Genomic DNA, 16,961 nt, shown 5'->3' on the forward strand with positions numbered 1-16,961 from the left:
TGGGTATTCCAGATTGCTGTGACTTGAGGCATTGCTGGGCTCTGGAAGAAAGGTCTTCTTGGCAGGTTTCTCTTCTTCAGGATGATGAGCCATGTTGGATACACAGTTCCCTGCAAAAGAGGAGAACTCAGCACCTACTCCTGTAACCTGTCCCTTTCTGTTTCTGTGCCCCCAGGCGCCGACGCTGGGAGACGGAAAGAGAGGAGCGGGAATAGTATGTTGTTTTTTCAGGGTCTCATTTCTTGTCTCTTTCTTGCTCACTACCTCTCTCTCCTTTTTTCTTGCAGCTGTCTTGCTTCTGAACTAATCTAAATGGCTGGGAGTTTGGGCATGAATTTGTGTCTCTTGGTGGATTTGTGCTCTTCTTTCTCTCCCCTTTGTGTCATCCACTACCACAGCTGAATGCACCCTGGTTTTCCCCTAGTAGCCCTTAAATGCTCCTTGAGAGCAGTAGTGCCAGGGAGCTTTCAGTCCTGACCAAGGCAGAGGGTGGTGTATCACATGCCCTGCTCTATCTGCTTGTGTCCAGCTATCCTGCCTTATGATGGAAGTAAACAAACCCGCTTGCCTGAGCACACAGTACACTTGGTCACCCAGGTGCAGGAGAGGCTACTTTTCCTGGTCCTTCTTATTCCAGGTTGCCACAAGAGCTGTTCCCTCGCCATCTGCAAAGGTAGGCAGATGCACAAAGAGGATCTGGCAAGAATACTGTCTTTCCTTTCTACCCCATGAGGCTGCTGGGACCAAGGCAACATTTGGCCCTTGTCCCTTGCCACCTAACCCACACCCAGCAAGGCAGTGCTCTTGATTTTCTTTCTTCCCATGTGGAAGAAACCTTTTGCCTCAGTGCTGCTGAAAGTATCCTTTGTCACCTTGGTCTGGTGGTACCCATTAAGCCCTACCATGGACTGTCCTCCGTGTTCTTACCTCTTTCTTGCTGCTTTTATGCCTGAGAAAAGACCATTGCATGTGCCTTGCTGGGTATGTGCTGCAGAGGGAACGATCACAGCTGGCAGTGCAAGCCTGCCGTGGTCACTCCAGCCACACTGATTTGTGTCCGAGACCAGGGCAGCAAGCTGCAGCCTCCTTTTCCCACTGGCAAAGCATGGCCCTGCTACTGCCTTAAGGGAGGTACAAGAACATGCCTCTTTTCACAGCCGATCCTTGCCCTCAGGAGCAGAGCAGTCAGAGTTGTTAGAGGTGGTGGTTGCTGTGGTACATGGCACAGAGGGGACCCCTTGCTCATGCTTGATTGCTTCACTAGTGGTTGGCCCTGCTTCAGGTGTGTGGCAACTTTTCACTTCTAACATCTTGGAGGGGGAGTAAGGCTGAGGTAGTAGAGCCATTATGCTCTGAGGATTTTTCAGGGGGCAGCTTCATTTATCCCCTCAAATGCTTGTCTCTCTCCAGGGGACCACTTCTTCCTGCTCCTGTTTTTCATTTGAGCTTGCTGGAGCCATCTGCTCCACATGTACCACCACTAAAGCTACTGCATGTGCTGGGACAGTGTTAGCAGCCAGAAGCCTCTAAAAACTTGCAGAACTCAGTGAGGAAGTCTCATTCTGTCTGTGCTCCTTCAAGGCTAATGGCACATTCCCATCCCAGCTGTTCTCTGCTGGAGAGTGCAGTGACTGGTGGTGGGTTAGGAACATGTATATGTCACCTGGTGCTCTCAGCCCCTGAATGTACAACATTGGTCTTTGCAGGAGAGGGTATCCTCCTCTGATGTGTTCCCTTTACCTGACAACCAGCAAGTGCCCTTGTCCTGTGATAGTCAGAGCTTGCAGTAGCCATCAACAATCTTATTTGGCAACTCAGTCTGCACTGGGAGGTCATAGCAACCCACTTGCACCTCTGTGTATGAGGGAAGTGATCACAGAGCCCTGTGGGGCTTTGCCACCTGTGCAGTCACCTCCAGCTTTGCACCCCAGCAAGCCCTTCAATGGCATGCCTGGCCTGCCCTCTTGGAGCCTGTGATTCCTTTGGCATGAGGCTAACTGTGCCTCAGACCCTGGCCTTCTCCTTCCCTGGCAAGGCCTGCACCAAACCTGCATCATGCAAGATCCCACCTTAATCTTGTGATTTAGGGCAGTCTTGCTTACACCCACTTACACTGCTTTCATCTTTTCCATAGTGCTTTGCATTAAAAAAATCTCCATCCAAGTGCAGGTGCTGTTGGAGCTCCCTATTCAACTTTTTATCTTTGGCAAGGTTTTGCATCCTCTGTCTTCTAAACTCTTCAGGTCACCCTGATTATTGTCACTGCATCCCCCTGCACAGAGCTGAGTTATCCTGGTTATCCAAAAACTCATGGTGTCATCATGCTGGGCTTTTCTCAGGGCAGAAATTTCTCTTCAGCAGAAATTTGCCCTCACTCCCTGTGCCCAGCTGCAAGGCCTCAGTGATTATAAAGAGCTGAAGGTGTGAGAGCTGGGTTGAAGCTGTCTCTCCCTCCAGCAGAGCAGGGTGTTGGGTAATGGCAAGCTGCACACCACTGTCTAATCAGCACTGCTGTAGTCCCCTGACCTTCAGCTAATCTCTTTACCCTGTTTCTGTTACTTCCAGCCAGGAGCTGGGGACTCAGCAGGTGCTACTTTGTTCTGAGAGAGGACATGTCTCATTCACTTTGCTTCAGAATGTTCATGAGGATCTCTGCTTGTTCTCCTTCCCATAGTGTTATCCACTTCCTCTCTAGCACTTCTCTCAGCAGCTGTTTGTCTGTGTTCTTGCCTTCTTACCCTCCTTGAGCCTGTACTGACTAAAGGGAGACTATATTTTCATTTTTTTTCCTTTGTTTCTAGACTTCAGATCAGTCATCTTTCTTCTTGCATCTCCGAGATCCCAGCCTGCTGTTGTCACCTTGCAAGTGCTGTTTAATTTAGATCTCTAGACCATTTTCTTTCCTCCTTTTCCAGCTGCCCTCTGCCTCTGTAGTGGGCACTGTTGTCAGCCTTGGATGCTTCTGCTGCAGGTTCTTCATCTAGGTCCCTGCCTCTGGCTGGAGTAAAGTGGTTTTGTGATATTCACCCCTTTTGCTTTCCTGTCCTTTAGCATGGAGACATTCAGTTTTAGCTGTCTGCCCTGCTCCTGCTCAAGGGATTTCCAGGTTGGAGGCTCAGCTGAGGCTGGGAGGCAGGTTGCACTGAGCCTGGCTCCAGGCAGCTGCATTCTTCCTCCTGCATTGAAGCACTAGGGGTGGGGAGGACTGGTGTAGCAGGATGCAGCCCACCAGGCTCCTTCCTTCCTCTTCCTGAAGATGAGTGAGGTCCTCCAGGACAGGAACTGCTCCCAGTGCCTCTCCAGCTGTGCCAGAGCAGCTGTGGCAGCCTCCAGTTCTCACTTCCTTTCTGCTGTCTAAACCCTGTGCTAAATAGACCTTATCTCTCCTCTGTGGCAGCCTCTGCTCGCAGGGACTACCACAAAGTACTGAGTGCCTTTCAGAAGGTGCCAAACAAGTAACATCCATGGGCTAAGCCCATAGGCTTTGCCAGGCTCAGCATGCCATCTGAGGAGGGTTCTCTCTTTACTGCTATCTCTGATCTTACCTCTCTCCATCTCACTGGGTGCAAACTGACCTGAATTAACCTCTCGTCTCCTGGGTGCTCTTGGTTCCTGGCCAGGCTGCCTCTTCGCATCTTCTAACTTTCTCCCTCACCTCCCACTTGTCATTTTAGCGTAGCCTCCGCCCTGCATTCTGACAACCATGACCGCTACGAGCGCCTCACCTCCGTCTCCAGCTCTGTGGACTTCGACCAGAGGGACAACGTGAGTAGCCACAAGAGTCAGACACTTTGCGGGGCCAGGAGCCCACAGCTTGGCTGAGCCAAGGGCTCTTCAGAAGAAACACTTATGCCTGTTCCTGGGCCTTAATTTCCACATCTTGTAGTGTGTGAGTGCAGTGTAGAGCTCAGGGAACTATGCAGCTCTTAGACGCGTGCTTAAATAAATAGGTTCATCCCTGTGGCTTAACAGACATCTGTCCAGCCTATAATCTCATTACAAACAATGCTTACTTGCCACCTCTTCCTCACACTGCAGTATACTGCTACTGGCTTTTTCCTCGTTGAAGGGGAGGACAATGGGTGTGATGGATGGGGGGTGAAGCTCCCCCAGATGTCCTTTGAGGAGCATTGCCTTGGTCCAGCCTACCTTCCCAGTCATTACAGAGCTTCTCTTGTCCAGCATGATGGCTGAAGTACCTGTATGCTGACTTTTCTGGGTCTGACATGGCTTTGAAGAGCTTCCATATTAGTCAGGAGCCCATGGGTTGCCTGGAGGTTGAGCTGCCAGTTGGTAGGGGAGAGCCACACAGCAGAGTCCAACTTGTGTTGTGCTCTATGGAGTAGCACTGCCACCTCCTTCACCTTGGCCCATCTGTGGCTCTGCATATCTGGATATTTGGATGCTTGTGGTCTGCCCCCTCCCAAGCCAAGTATGTGGATGTGCAAGGCTGCCAGCCTGGTCACTGGGACCTTTGAAGGAGGGAGCTGGGATAAAGGAACACAGAGTGTTGTGAAACAGTTCTGTTTTCTGTTTTTTTTGCACAGGGTTTCTGCTCCTGGCTGACAGCCATCTTCAGGATAAAGTAAGTGCCCCAGGACCTCTATGGGGGACTCACGTGGGGAAGGAGTGGCAATGCAGGGTTGTTGGGACATCCAGTGCAGTACAGCTTCATGAAGTGCTGCAGCCTCCTCTCTGAAGAGCACAAGTGAAGTTTGTCCTCTGGAGAGGATAAGCAAAGACAGGATTACGTGAGGAGTCCGAAACCAAAATAAGGTCACAAAGTGAGTCTGTGACAGAGAACCCAGGCCCATGGCTGCCCCACCTCAGTCCCATCTCAGAAACACTGTCCATTGCTCTGCAAGGATACTCATCTCCCTGGCACTATTGCTAGGGGTGCTGCTGTCTCAGGAATGGCTACGATGAGAGCACTGGAGCATGCAGTGAGTTACTTTCAGCCTGGTGATACACAGGAGTAGTCTCCCAAGCACTTCTCTTCACAATACTGTGGGATAGCATCAGCATCTGTATCTTAGTGGGAAGGCAAGGCCCACCTGAAGGGTATAAGATGTGTCCAGTTGCCTCTCCTGGACAGAGAGCAGGGCTGTGGGGAGCAGGGCTGGGTAATCATTGCACAGACAGGTTTTTGCCCAGGCTGCTTCAAGGCTGAGTGCTGGGCTCCCAAACCCAGCTCTGTAGGGCAGAACATGGAGTGCTGTGTGTGGTCAGATCAGGAGAGCAGCTGCTACCCTGTACTTTTCCCCAGCACTTGAGGAAATGTAGAAAATTGCCTGACAGCTTTTCTCTCCCTGGCAGGGATGATGAGATCCGGGACAAATGCGGGGTTGATGCAGTGCACTACCTGTCCTTCCAGAGGCACATCATTGGGCTGCTGGTGGTTGTGGGTGTGCTTTCCGTGGGCATCGTGTTACCTGTCAACTTCTCAGGGGACCTGCTAGGTGAGAACAAGGAGCCTTTGGCTGGGCTGGGGCATCTGCTTTCAACACCATGTTCCAGACCACTGGGTAGCAGGGGAGGGCAGGACAGGACTGGCACAGACAACTCTAACTGCTGTCTCACTTTGACTGTAGTGCATCCACAGGGTCATCCTGTGTAACTTGGGTTTTTAGGTATTCTGCAGGTGATTCTCTTGCTGTAGCTCACTCTAGTGGTGCTCTGTCCCACTCAGTATAACTGAACATGTTTGTGTCTGCCTCTTTCTCTCTAGAAAACAATGCCTACAGCTTTGGGAGGACAACTATCGCTAACCTGAAGTCTGGGTATGTGTGGGCAGGGATGGGATGTGTAACTGAGGCCCTTGAGGGATGTTTTGTAAATATTCACTTGCTGCAGAGCCTCATCTCCTTTAAAGTTGTATTTCTGCCCTTGCTGTGAGGCTACTGTCCCTTCTCCAATTTCCAGGCTGAGCTCCTGGAATTTGCTTGTAGGGCTTTACTGTGCTATGCTGAATACACTCATGACCCAGTGCCTTCAGGACCTGACCAGCCATACACAGACTTGTAGTGGCAAGCTTGCATTAACCTTTGTGGTCTCCCTTGTGACAGGAATAACCTGCTGTGGCTGCACACCACCTTTGCTTTCCTGTACCTGCTGCTGACCGTGTACAGCATGCGCCGGCACACTTCCAAGATGCGCTACAAAGAGGATGACCTGGTGAGCAGGATCTGGCCACTCCCACAGGCACATTTTCCTATGCCCTGTGGTCACATCAGGTAGCCTTGGAGAGAATGCTGAGCACCTCAATTTCCACAGCAATTTAGTGCTGTCATATTTGTATTTTGCCTGGCCAAAAGCAAATCACCTCCAGAGAAACAGCCATGACTGCCTGTGGGGAAACAGGAGAGGCCTGCACTGGGTAAACATGTGGAAGGATTCTTCCTCCCATTCTTCCTTATGGGTTGTTCCAGCTGCTTTTGCCTTCATTTCTGAAAGATAGCTGTGTTTTGTTCAGGCACCTACAGTGTAAGTCCCTAGCCTGTCAATCTGCAGCACACCCAGGTGCAGGATGACAGCAACTAGCAGCAGCACAGGAGAGGGGTAGCCCTGATGGTGCTGCTCTTTTTCACTGATGCAGGTCTTGGGAGAGGGAGCTTGCTGCAATCTGGTCTTTTACACCATCCACACCTACCTGTCTTCTCCTTTCTCTCTTCTTTCCAGGTGAAGCGAACTCTATTCATCAATGGGATCTCAAAATATGCTGAGCCAGAGAAGATCAAGAAGCATTTTGAGTAAGTCTCACTGTGTCCCTAAAGACTACTCTGTAATAGGGATATATTATTAGGGTAGTACTGGTGCTATCTAGAATGGCAATAATACATTGAGAGCAGAGAGCTAGGCAAAAGCAGTGAATACCTTTATTTTGGGCCTCTCACTTTTCTTTTTCTGCTTTTTATTTGAATTTGAAGTATCCTTTGTTAGAATAGGCCCAGTTATTTCTTGCAGAGCCATCAGGGGTCAGTGTGGTAAGCAATGGACAGAGTATGTCTTGAGTTGTAGTTAAGTTCACAGATGAGATACAGGCAGGAGCTGCTCAAGCAGTAACTGGGATTTTGTGCTGCTGCCCTGATTACAGTCCTTGTAGAAAGTATATCTGTTTAACAAGAAAATTAAATTCCTCCTCTATCAAAACCTCGCTGTCAGGACCATGTTTAGAAGCATCATGGATAGAAAATAAATGCTTTGTACCCTTCGGGAACCCTTCTGCCTCTTTCTGACCACAAGTCTGTGAAGGCACAGAGGGAAGTGCCGGGTCAGAGAGGCTCCAAGCTGCTATAGGGCAAAAGTCCAGAAAGGCTCCTTGTGCCAAAGCCTAAAGGATGTAGCATTTGCCCTGTATTTTGTGTCTGCTGTAAGGGACAAAGCCTGCAGGCTCCCCTGCAAACTCTTGGTATGCATCACTGTATCCAGCCCAGGACACTCTTCTCAAGGCCAGAAAGAAGTCCTGAACACTTGGAGTTCGCTTGCGGGGTACCTTTGGTGCCAGTTGTGATGAACTGATGCTTCTCATCCACAGGGAGGCCTATGCCAATTGCACTGTCCTGGAGGCCCGTCCCTGCTATGATGTTGCCCGGCTGATGTTCCTCGATGCAGAGAGGTAACCTCTATTTTGGGAGAAAAGGCAGAGTGGGCTGATACCCCCTCAAAAGCTCTGGTGCCACAGAGCTTTTATGAGTCATCCTCTTTCTTTCCTTTCTTCCTTCTCTTCCACTCTTGTGTTTCAGGAAGAAAGCTGAGCGTGGACGAATCTACTTCACCAACCTGCAGAGCAAGGACAACACCCCATCCATGATCAACCCCAAGCCTTGTGGCCATCTGTGCTGCTGTGTCATCAGGGGCTGTGAGGAGGTAGGGGAGAGCTGGAGGTGTTGGGCAGCAGTTGGGTGTCCTGTGCCCAGATCATTTCTCCTCTGACCTCTGTCCTGCTTAGGTGGAGGCCATCGAGTATTACACCAAGCTGGAGGAGAAGCTCAAAGATGACTACAAGCGGGAGAAGGAGAAGGTTAATGAAAAGCCTCTGGGGATGGCCTTTGTCACCTTCCACAATGAGACCATCACAGCCATGTGAGTGCAGATGGTCCTGCCCTCCCTAAGAAGGTGACTTGTCCCAGCCTTTGCCTTAAATCAGAAGAACAGCAGCGCTAAGGCGTCTTCTCAACTTGTGCCTGCCCACCTTTTGTGTCAGCATATCCCTCTTTCTCTTGTCCAGAATCCTCAAAGATTTCAACGCTTGTAAGTGCCAGGGATGTGCATGTCGTGGGGAGCCCAGAGCCTCCTCCTGCAGTGAGTCCCTCCATGTCTCCAACTGGACTGTCAGTTATGCTCCTGACCCACAGAACATCTACTGGTGAGCAGTTCTGTAGGGTTCAGTGGCCCTTCCAGTGGGAAAGGGGTGCACCCTCCCTTTCTCCCTCTTCATCTGCTCCTCCGGTAACTGAGTGAGTTGTTCTTGCTGAAGCCCCAGCCTGGCTGAGCTAGAGGCCTGATCTGACTGGGAGGAGGAAAGCCTTGGGCCAAGGCTGGGCTGTGGTGTGCATGCAAAGCTCCACACCTGGTATTCTATCCTGTGCAGCCATCCTGATGCCCTCTTTCTCCATCCCAGGGAGCACCTCTCCATCCGCGGCTTTATATGGTGGATCCGCTGCTTTGTGATTAATGTGGTCCTCTTCATCCTTCTCTTCTTTCTCACCACTCCTGCTATCATCATCACCACTATGGACAAGTTCAATGTCACCAAGCCCGTGGAGTACCTCAATGTAAGGACTTTGGAGACAGGTGCAGGGTGGGTAACACAGGAACCACCCCAAGGCACAACATCCCCTGCAAGGCTGGGGATAGGGGGAAAGATTGTCATTGTTGCCCGGGTTCTGACCATGAGGGAGGTGCTGAGCCTGGACAGGGTGCAGTGGCAGTCGCAGTGCTGGGGCCTTGGCATCAGCAAAGGCAACTGTACCTGTGGCTGGCACAAGAGCTGGTGCACTGTGTAACTATGCAATTTCTTCTCTGCCTTGTTGCAGAACCCAATCATCACCCAATTTTTCCCCACACTGCTGCTGTGGTGCTTCTCTGCTCTTCTGCCCACCATTGTATACTACTCTGCCTTCTTCGAAGCACACTGGACCAGGTAAGGACAGCCAGCACCTGTTCTTACCTTCTCAGTGATCTGATGGCTGCTAGACACTTCTCACTGACATAAGCTACAGGCTGGATCTTTGTGCTTGAACTTCTGTCCTCCACTCCAAGCATGGTGTTATATTGCACCTCTTGGGAACCCGGGGACTGCTGTGGACAGATGTTCTGCCGGTCTGTAGCTGCTGTTGTGCAGCTGGGTTGTCTGAGCAGAGCTTGACAGGCCTACAAGAAGAGGAAAGCTGGGAGGAGTTGGGGCTGGTCACTATGAGAAATGTTAATAGAGAGGGAAGTCTCAGCTCAGGTGAGCAGACAAGGGTGGTGTGCCTCTTCCATGTGTAAGATGTAGTAGTTCCAAGGAAAAATCATTTTAGCTGCTCTGGCTTCTGGCCACAGGGAAGGCGCTTGAAGTACAGAGCACTAGAAGCATGCTGCTTGTGAGGCACATTCCCCACAGGACATGCAATGTAAACTTGTTTTCTGGTCTGTGTTGCAGAGACTGGTGAGGAGGGTGTCACCAGCTCTTGGGATTGCAGGTCAGAGAAGATGATTGCAGAGCCTGTGAGACAAGGGGAAAGAAACAGAGACTCGATAACAGATTTCAAATGTGCCAGAGGGAAAGGGGATGTATTCATGTACTGGGAACAGACAGGGTGGGATTTAGATTAGACATTGGGAAGTGCTTACTGGTGGGAAGCCATTGGGAGCACAGTTTGTGTGGTTGGTGGGGTGAAAGGTTAACAGCCTTTCTATCCTCAGGTCTGGAGAGAATAGGACAACCATGCACAAGTGTTACACCTTCCTCATCTTCATGGTCTTGCTGCTGCCATCGCTGGGCCTGAGCAGGTAGGGGTTGTGGGAAGGGAAGGCAAGTACAGAGATGTGGAGCACAAGGAGGATTGAGGTGCAGCCCTGATTGTTTTCTTTTTACAACATCCTTTTCTCACTGCACTGGTGCCCTGGCCACCATCGCCTTGGGAGACTGGTGTTTAATTTTACTTGAGGGAGAGCAGGCCAGACCATACAAGACTGGGTCTCTGGGACTTTATTGACTCAATCTGCAGACACATTGACATGGTGTTAAAAATAATGCATCAAAAGTTGGTGTGGTAGATGAGTATGTGTGAAAAGTCTGCTTGACATCTGCTGGTGAAGGAGGCATTCTCCTCTTCTGTGCTCAGTGTGCAGTCCAAATTTTGCACAAAACTAGTTAATTCCCCCTTTAAGCCAGAACTTGAATAGGTTGTGCTGCTTGGCTGGGTGGGATAGTGTGGGTACAGAAGTGCTCATCTGTTTGGGTGTATGCCTCAAATCTTCCTGGTGGGCTTATAGAATTGCCCTGTGGGAAATACTGATGTATCACCTGCCACCATTGGTGTGGGCTCTAGTGCTGAACAGGGGCCAAGCAGGGTAACAGTGCGAGGGGAAAAAAAACTGGGAAGTGGGTGGGGGACAGGGAACTCTGGCTGTGCTAGTTCATTCTTTACACATTGTGGGGTCAGGGATCTTTAAGATCCTTCCCAAGCCATTCTATGATATTATTGTCCACACCCCACCTAAATTCCATATTTGAGATATAACCCGTCAGTGGTGATGTCAGGCAGCTGAGAATAGACAAACCCTCTGACAGTGGCAGAAGAATAGTCCTTCGTCCCACTGGTCGACTACATGTTTGCAACAGATTAAAAATGCTTTGTTGCATGTAAACTTGCATCTTGGACAGGTGAATGCTCTCAGAACCTTTGCATTTTGACCACAAAACAGACTGCACTTCCTTCTGAGAAGTCAATCCCCTTGCTGTTGCCTGTACTCCACCAGTGCCAGAGGATTGGATAGTTTTATATAAAAACATCAAAATGGAGGAAAATGGGATTTGTTTCTTCTAAGGGATTTTTTAAATCTCTTGTTGGAGGGTACCTTGTACCTAACCAATTTCTTCTGTAGAGTCAGTCATCTGTTCTTTACATGCATGTTATGCCCAAACAGAGGAGAGAGGAGGAAAAATATTGATAGGATCAGGGTAAAGGGATAAGAACACACATGAATGGGAAGCTTTACATCCCTTTTTGAGTGTTGCATTGTTCTATTTTTTTCCAATGTCCAGTTTACATAATTGCTGGTGACACACTCCAACAAGGAACAAAACAGTCTATGGTCAGAGTTTTGGATCTTTCTAGAGCAACTTCTTCATATTTGCCACGTGCATTTGTCTGTCACTGCTTCTGATGGTTCATCTCTTCTTCTTGCCTTCTTCCCCACAGCTTGGATGTATTTTTCCGCTGGTTGTTCGACAAAAAATTCCTTGCTGAAGCTGCTGTGCGATTTGAGTAAGTGGAGTTGAGCAGAAAAGCTTTGTTTACAATGGAAGGTTGTTCTTGTCATCCAAAGGTTATGGGGGCTCCCAGCTGCTGCCCTGCAAAAAGGAGCCCCCTTTGCAGTCTGCTCTTGCTGCATCTCCTCAGGTGTGTGTTCCTGCCAGACAATGGGGCTTTCTTTGTGAACTATGTGATCGCCTCTGCCTTCATCGGGAATGCCATGGACCTGCTGCGCATCCCTGGTTTGCTCATGTACATGATCCGCCTCTGCCTGGCCCGCTCGGCGGCCGAGCGGAGGAACGTCAAACGAGTATGTAGCGGGGCTGAGGGCTGGGTTGTGGCCTGCACCCAGGGAGGGGAGTGCTGCAGTGGGACCCCATTTGGGGGCCTTGCCCGGTGCTGTGTGTAGAGCTGGGGGTGCTGCACGTGCCCGCTCAGCTCTCACGGTCCTCCTGCTGATGGGTCTCCATTCCCTCCTGCAGCACCAGGCCTATGAGTTCCAGTTTGGGGCTGCTTATGCCTGGATGATGTGTGTCTTCACTGTAGTCATGACATACAGCATCACCTGCCCCATCATTGTCCCTTTTGGTAAGCCATACCCCTCTGCCTCCCTGTGCCAGAGATGGAGGAGAGGCAAGAAGGCTGATGTGGGGGAGACATTCCCTCTCAGTCTAGCAAAGATGCTGATGCCCTGCTCTTCTGGCTTCTCTCCCCTTCTCCCAGGGCTCATGTACATGCTGCTTAAGCACCTGGTGGACCGATACAACCTGTATTACGCTTACCTGCCTGCCAAGCTGGACAAGAAGATCCATTCAGGGGCTGTGAATCAGGTAGTGGCAGCCCCCATCCTCTGCCTCTTCTGGCTCCTCTTCTTCTCCACAGTGCGCACAGGTGAGCACTGGGCTGGGATGCCACCCCTTTGCCTCCTACTGAACTACTTCCCTGGCCAGGCTCTGATCCTGGCAGCCTCCAGCCACAGAGCACAGTCACAGTCCTTCTGACACTGCCACTTTGGTTTTCCTTTGCCCCAGGGTTCCTGGCCCCAACTTCCATGTTTACCTTTGTGGTCCTCGTGATCACCATTGTGATCTGCCTGTGTCACGTCTGCTTTGGGCACTTCAAATACCTCAGCGCTCACAACTACAAGGTGAGGCAGAATGGTTGGGTGTGAGACCCTTCTCCTTGGTAGCACAGCTCAACCACAAAACAGCACAGGCTCTGGGCCTGCTCTTTGGCAGAGCTGACTTCACAGAGGGGATAGTCCTGAAGCTGTCTCTGCTGCCTGTATACTGCTCCTGAGGTGGGACAAGTATGTTGCCCTGGCAGTCTCAATTTCTCCTTTTGTATCCAGATTGACCACACAGAAGTGGATGCCATGGACAACAGGCAGAACGGGAGACCTGCCACCACTCTGCCGGCTCCCAAATCAGCTGTGAGTCACCATCCCCACCTCTTTGCCCTGGCACACCTTACCTGAGTTTGGAAAGGGGGAGGTAACTCCCAGTCTCAGTACCTCACTTCTCACTTCTCATTTTTCTGAGTCAGCACCTGGATCCTCCCAGTGAGGGTGGGAGGCAGCTGTTGGGCACTGCTCCCCTCACCTGCTCTGGGTGATGAAGTGTAACCCCCCCACACACACCTCTATCCCGCTGCTCCTCAGATGCTGTGCATTTACTTTCCGTCTCTCTTTCGGCTGGGACGGTGAATCCAGCCGGGTCAGTCTCCCTTCTCATTCTGCATCTTTGCACGCTTGCACGCCAGCAGAGGCTGTCACCCACAGGCTTGTCCTAGTGCCCACTCAGAGGGGTCTCCGTGGACATTGCCCTGAAGGCCATGGAAGTGCTTTGGGGAATCCTCTCTCCCCGGTCCGGCATTCTGAGACCCCCAGAGTTGGTTTTTGGAACTTCACCTTGGCTCAGCTGGCTCACTCCAGCTGCTTCCTTCCACAAGGTTTTTCTAGTGGGGATCTACACAGGGATGCAGAGATGGGGTAAAGCAGAGCCTCCTGCTTCCTCAGGAGAGCAGGGCTGGGGTGTAAACATGTAATCCAGACTCCTTCCTAGTCTCCAGACACCTAAGAGCAGCAACATTTAGCCAAAAGGAGAATCCCTATAAAAAGCAGACAGGGCTTCAGGGACACATCTACTAACAAAAAAGGGAGTGCAGTCTTCCAGGTCACATGGGCTCCAAAGAGCCTGAGAAGCCACATTCTTTCCCAGCCCAGGTGCCTTGTCCCAGAATGCTGGGGTTTGAAACACATCCAGTGTTTCAGGGCCAAGCCCCACTCTTAAACCTTTCCTGATGTATTCTACTGAGTCTGGACATTTCTTTGGCCTCCCAGCAGATCCCCACGCTCAGCCTCATGCATGGTGCTTAGTGTGTTGTGCTCTGCTTCCTGGAGAAGTTCCTTAGACTCACTGTGTTTCTGCTCTCTCCCTGCCCTTCCTGCCCCATTCCTGGTCGTGACAGAAGTACATCGCCCAAGTGCTTCAGGACTCCTCGCCGGAGGGCGAAGCAACAGAGTCGGAGGAGCAGGGATCGCAGGATGAGGAGCTCATCAACGCAGATGGCATGAATGACACAGATTTCCAGTCGTGTGAGGACAGCCTGATAGAGAATGAGATCCACCAGTAGGGACCTCAGAGGGCGGGAGGGGCAGGAGGCCCAGGAGCAGGGCAGGCTGTGCGCACGGAGACCTGGGAAGAGGCACCCGAGGGTGCTGGCTGCTGCCCTGGCCCTCCCGCCGCCCAGGGCCGCTGCCTTCAGTGAGGGCAGGGACCCTGCTGCAAGCTCTCCATCTCCCTGCCCCTCCACCCCTTGCCAGCCCGGCTGCTCGGCAGGCATGCTCTTTATAGCTACCTTCTTCAGCGCATCCCTGGCCCCCAGACTCCCAGAGGCTGGGGAGGAGGGAGACTGTAACCCCCACAGTGCTGCCCTGGACCTGCAGGGAGGAGGAAAGCTGGGTGCTTTGTGGGAAGGGGCATAAGGGGAACATTTGGGGTCTTCTGAGCAGGCAGCTGTATCCCCTGTCTTGCTGGTGAGAAACACTAATAATTTATTAGATTTACAGGAAGGTGATAAATGAAAATCTTCAGTCAGTCTATTGGAAACCCCACTCAGGGTGGGGTTGGCTTTTGTTGCACCTTCTCCCTGTGCCTGTGTGTGCCCTTTCTCAACTGCTTCCAGCATCCAGTTGGTGCAGCATCCCAGGAGCTGGTCCAGGCCCAGGGGTGGTGACAGGCTTCCCCCTCACCACTGGGATGGTGATGGTGACAGCCTGGTTTCATGGTCAAGGGTGGCATCATGCCAGGGAAGGGGCATTGGGTTGGCATGTGCTAGACAAGCCTTCACAGGGTGAGGGGTGCTGAGGGCATTTCTTATGAGCAGGAGGAGGCGCAGGCAGCCTCTCCCCCAGGTCCTGTTCCCTTCTCCCCCAGGGCAGGGGTTTGCAGCATCATTTGAAGTGGCATTTTTCTTTGCACATTTTACTCCCCTTTCAAACAAATCAACCTGACCCCCATGTGGTACTGCAGTCCCCCTTTTGCTGCCCTGTGTCTGCACAGCAGGGTCAGGCTTGGGGCTGGGGGGGCTGTGTGGGGGTCTCCTGGGTGCTAGGGAGAGGGGAGGAAGGGTCTCAGGCTAAAGGCCCTCAACGCCCTGCAAGATCAGCACTGCCTGGTTGCAATGAGGCCCCATGGGCTTCCTTCCCTGAGCTGCTGCAGGGTCTTCTCCCAGCTGAGGTGGTCAGAGAGGGAGGGAGCCCTGGGAGAGCAGTCTCTAGGAGCTGTCTCCAACCAACCAACCCATCTTCAGGAGCACAAAAGCCTCACGGGGCTATGCTGACTTTCTTCACCTGGTGTAGGCTCCCCTGCTACCACCCAGCCTGAGAGAGGGGGGTTGTTCCTCTCCTACCTCTTGCCCTTGACCCCTCCCTGTTGATAGCTGTGTTCCAGAGGCAGGCAGGGAACAGGATGGGTGAGAGAGGTGGACTGGAGCCCCTGGCACATGGAAGGAGGACTGACCCTGTTTAAAGACACTTTGTGAGGCTGTTTCTGGTCAGTATCAGTTGCCCTCAATTGCTTCCCCCCTCCTCTTGTGTAAAATGTAAAGGAAAATAATAAATCCCTCTGCTATTTAGCTATATTTATTTCCCTCGAACCCTGCCACCATCCTGTTTGGTGCTCATTGCGGACACTATCACCCTCCCTTTGCCTGTCATCTGTGGGTGCTGCACCAGCTCCCTGGGGCTGTGCCCTCCAGGGCCTGAGGGGCTGGGTGAAAGGGGACGGTCATTTACCTTTTCAATCACCCGTGCTGGCCCTGGAGCTCAAAGCACTTTAATCAACCAGAACAAGTGAAGTGTCAGCCCTGCCCACCTCAGCTGCCAGGAACGGTGGTCACATCTTACAGCTTTTCTCCCCTGTGCCTCCCAGTAGAGGAAAGGAGCCAGACCCACAAAGAGCAGGTGGGGGGCTGTTCCAGGGAGGACATAGCTGCCTTTCCTGTATGAGACCTCTGTAGGAATCCCACAGAAAAGGGTGGAGGGAACAGAGATGTGGGTCTTCAGTGCATGAGGAGGGCAGGGCACACCAGCTTCCAGGGCTTGGCTGGGGCTGGAGCACAGATGGGTGTGAAGGGGCACGGTGAGAGTCACCTGTCCCCTCCAAGGCAGCGGCCAGGAATGAAATGAGCATGTCAGCTGAGAGTTCCTGGTCCACTCACAGGGTGGGGCAAGGGGGATGTTGATCCTGCTTCCCTATTCTCGCACCCACCTACTGCCCTTGCTCCTGGTCCAGCAGGGGGCTGGGATGCTATGGTCTCTGTAGGTATGGCCATGCTCTGGGGCTGCCTCTGCAGCTGTCAGGGCCCTGCCCACAGAGAGCTGTGTGTTCTGAGTGGCACTGTCTGTGTAGAGATGTGTATAATACCCTGTATATATTTGTGTACAAAAGAAAAAAGGAAAAAAAGGAGCTGTTGTTTGTGCAGTCTTTTCTTTCTGGGGGGGGTTGGGGGCTGGGACCTGGGAGGAGAGGACCCCAGTGCAGGAGCATGCGTGGTGCAAAAGGAGGAGGGGGGACTAGTGTGAGCACAAGCCCTGCCCTGCTGCCAGGAGTGCAGCCATGGCTCACAGGCTCTCCAGCATGAATAGCTTTCCCTCTGACTTGCAGAGACATCGGAGACTTTGCTGCCAAAAACAGGTGGAGAGGGAGCTGTGTGCACTGAGGCTGGGATGGAAGAAGATGGTTTGGGAATGATGTGGTAGGGGAGTTTCTCTGATAGCCTCATGTCATTACATGTCAGCCCACCCACACTGTTCCAGTAGGAAGTTACGCAGCCACTCCTGCCATATCTGTTCAAAACCTGGACAGCTTAAGCCTTTGAGAAAGTGTGAGGGGTGCTAGACCCCTGGAGCACCGAGGAGCGCTTTCCCAAAACATGATGCTGCTCATGTGTCAGCCATCCCCCAGGCTGCTCCCTGCTGCTCTCTGCAGGCTGGAT

At 51.9% G+C, this 16,961-nt stretch overlaps 1 protein-coding gene across 5 annotated transcripts in view; it reads left to right on the top strand.

The window, feature by feature from the left end:
* TMEM63B (transmembrane protein 63B) overlaps window positions 1–16,432 on the top strand; it is a 47,377-nt gene extending 30,945 nt beyond the window's left edge. For 2 of the 5 annotated variants that reach the window (XM_056487648.1, XM_056487647.1), the window contains 21 exons: window positions 176–214; window positions 3,675–3,765; window positions 4,548–4,585; window positions 5,317–5,459; window positions 5,729–5,780; window positions 6,066–6,174; window positions 6,679–6,749; window positions 7,535–7,615; window positions 7,743–7,866; window positions 7,949–8,082; window positions 8,228–8,365; window positions 8,621–8,774; window positions 9,036–9,142; window positions 9,907–9,993; window positions 11,409–11,474; window positions 11,610–11,772; window positions 11,945–12,050; window positions 12,186–12,353; window positions 12,494–12,609; window positions 12,814–12,894; window positions 13,932–16,432. In XM_056487648.1, the coding sequence (XP_056343623.1) occupies window positions 176–214; window positions 3,675–3,765; window positions 4,548–4,585; window positions 5,317–5,459; window positions 5,729–5,780; window positions 6,066–6,174; window positions 6,679–6,749; window positions 7,535–7,615; window positions 7,743–7,866; window positions 7,949–8,082; window positions 8,228–8,365; window positions 8,621–8,774; window positions 9,036–9,142; window positions 9,907–9,993; window positions 11,409–11,474; window positions 11,610–11,772; window positions 11,945–12,050; window positions 12,186–12,353; window positions 12,494–12,609; window positions 12,814–12,894; window positions 13,932–14,096 (2,233 nt within the window). In that variant the 3' untranslated portion in view covers window positions 14,097–16,432. The remainder of the gene's footprint in view (window positions 1–175; window positions 215–3,674; window positions 3,766–4,547; window positions 4,586–5,316; window positions 5,460–5,728; window positions 5,781–6,065; window positions 6,175–6,678; window positions 6,750–7,534; window positions 7,616–7,742; window positions 7,867–7,948; window positions 8,083–8,227; window positions 8,366–8,620; window positions 8,775–9,035; window positions 9,143–9,906; window positions 9,994–11,408; window positions 11,475–11,609; window positions 11,773–11,944; window positions 12,051–12,185; window positions 12,354–12,493; window positions 12,610–12,813; window positions 12,895–13,931) is intronic. The other 3 variants (XM_056487649.1, XM_056487651.1, XM_056487650.1) reach the window with 3 other exon arrangements.
* Window positions 16,433–16,961: the final 529 nt, after the last annotated feature.

Source organism: Oenanthe melanoleuca, chromosome 3, assembly GCF_029582105.1.
Source record: "Oenanthe melanoleuca isolate GR-GAL-2019-014 chromosome 3, OMel1.0, whole genome shotgun sequence".
In the NCBI taxonomy this organism is placed as follows: Eukaryota; Metazoa; Chordata; class Aves; order Passeriformes; family Muscicapidae; genus Oenanthe; species Oenanthe melanoleuca.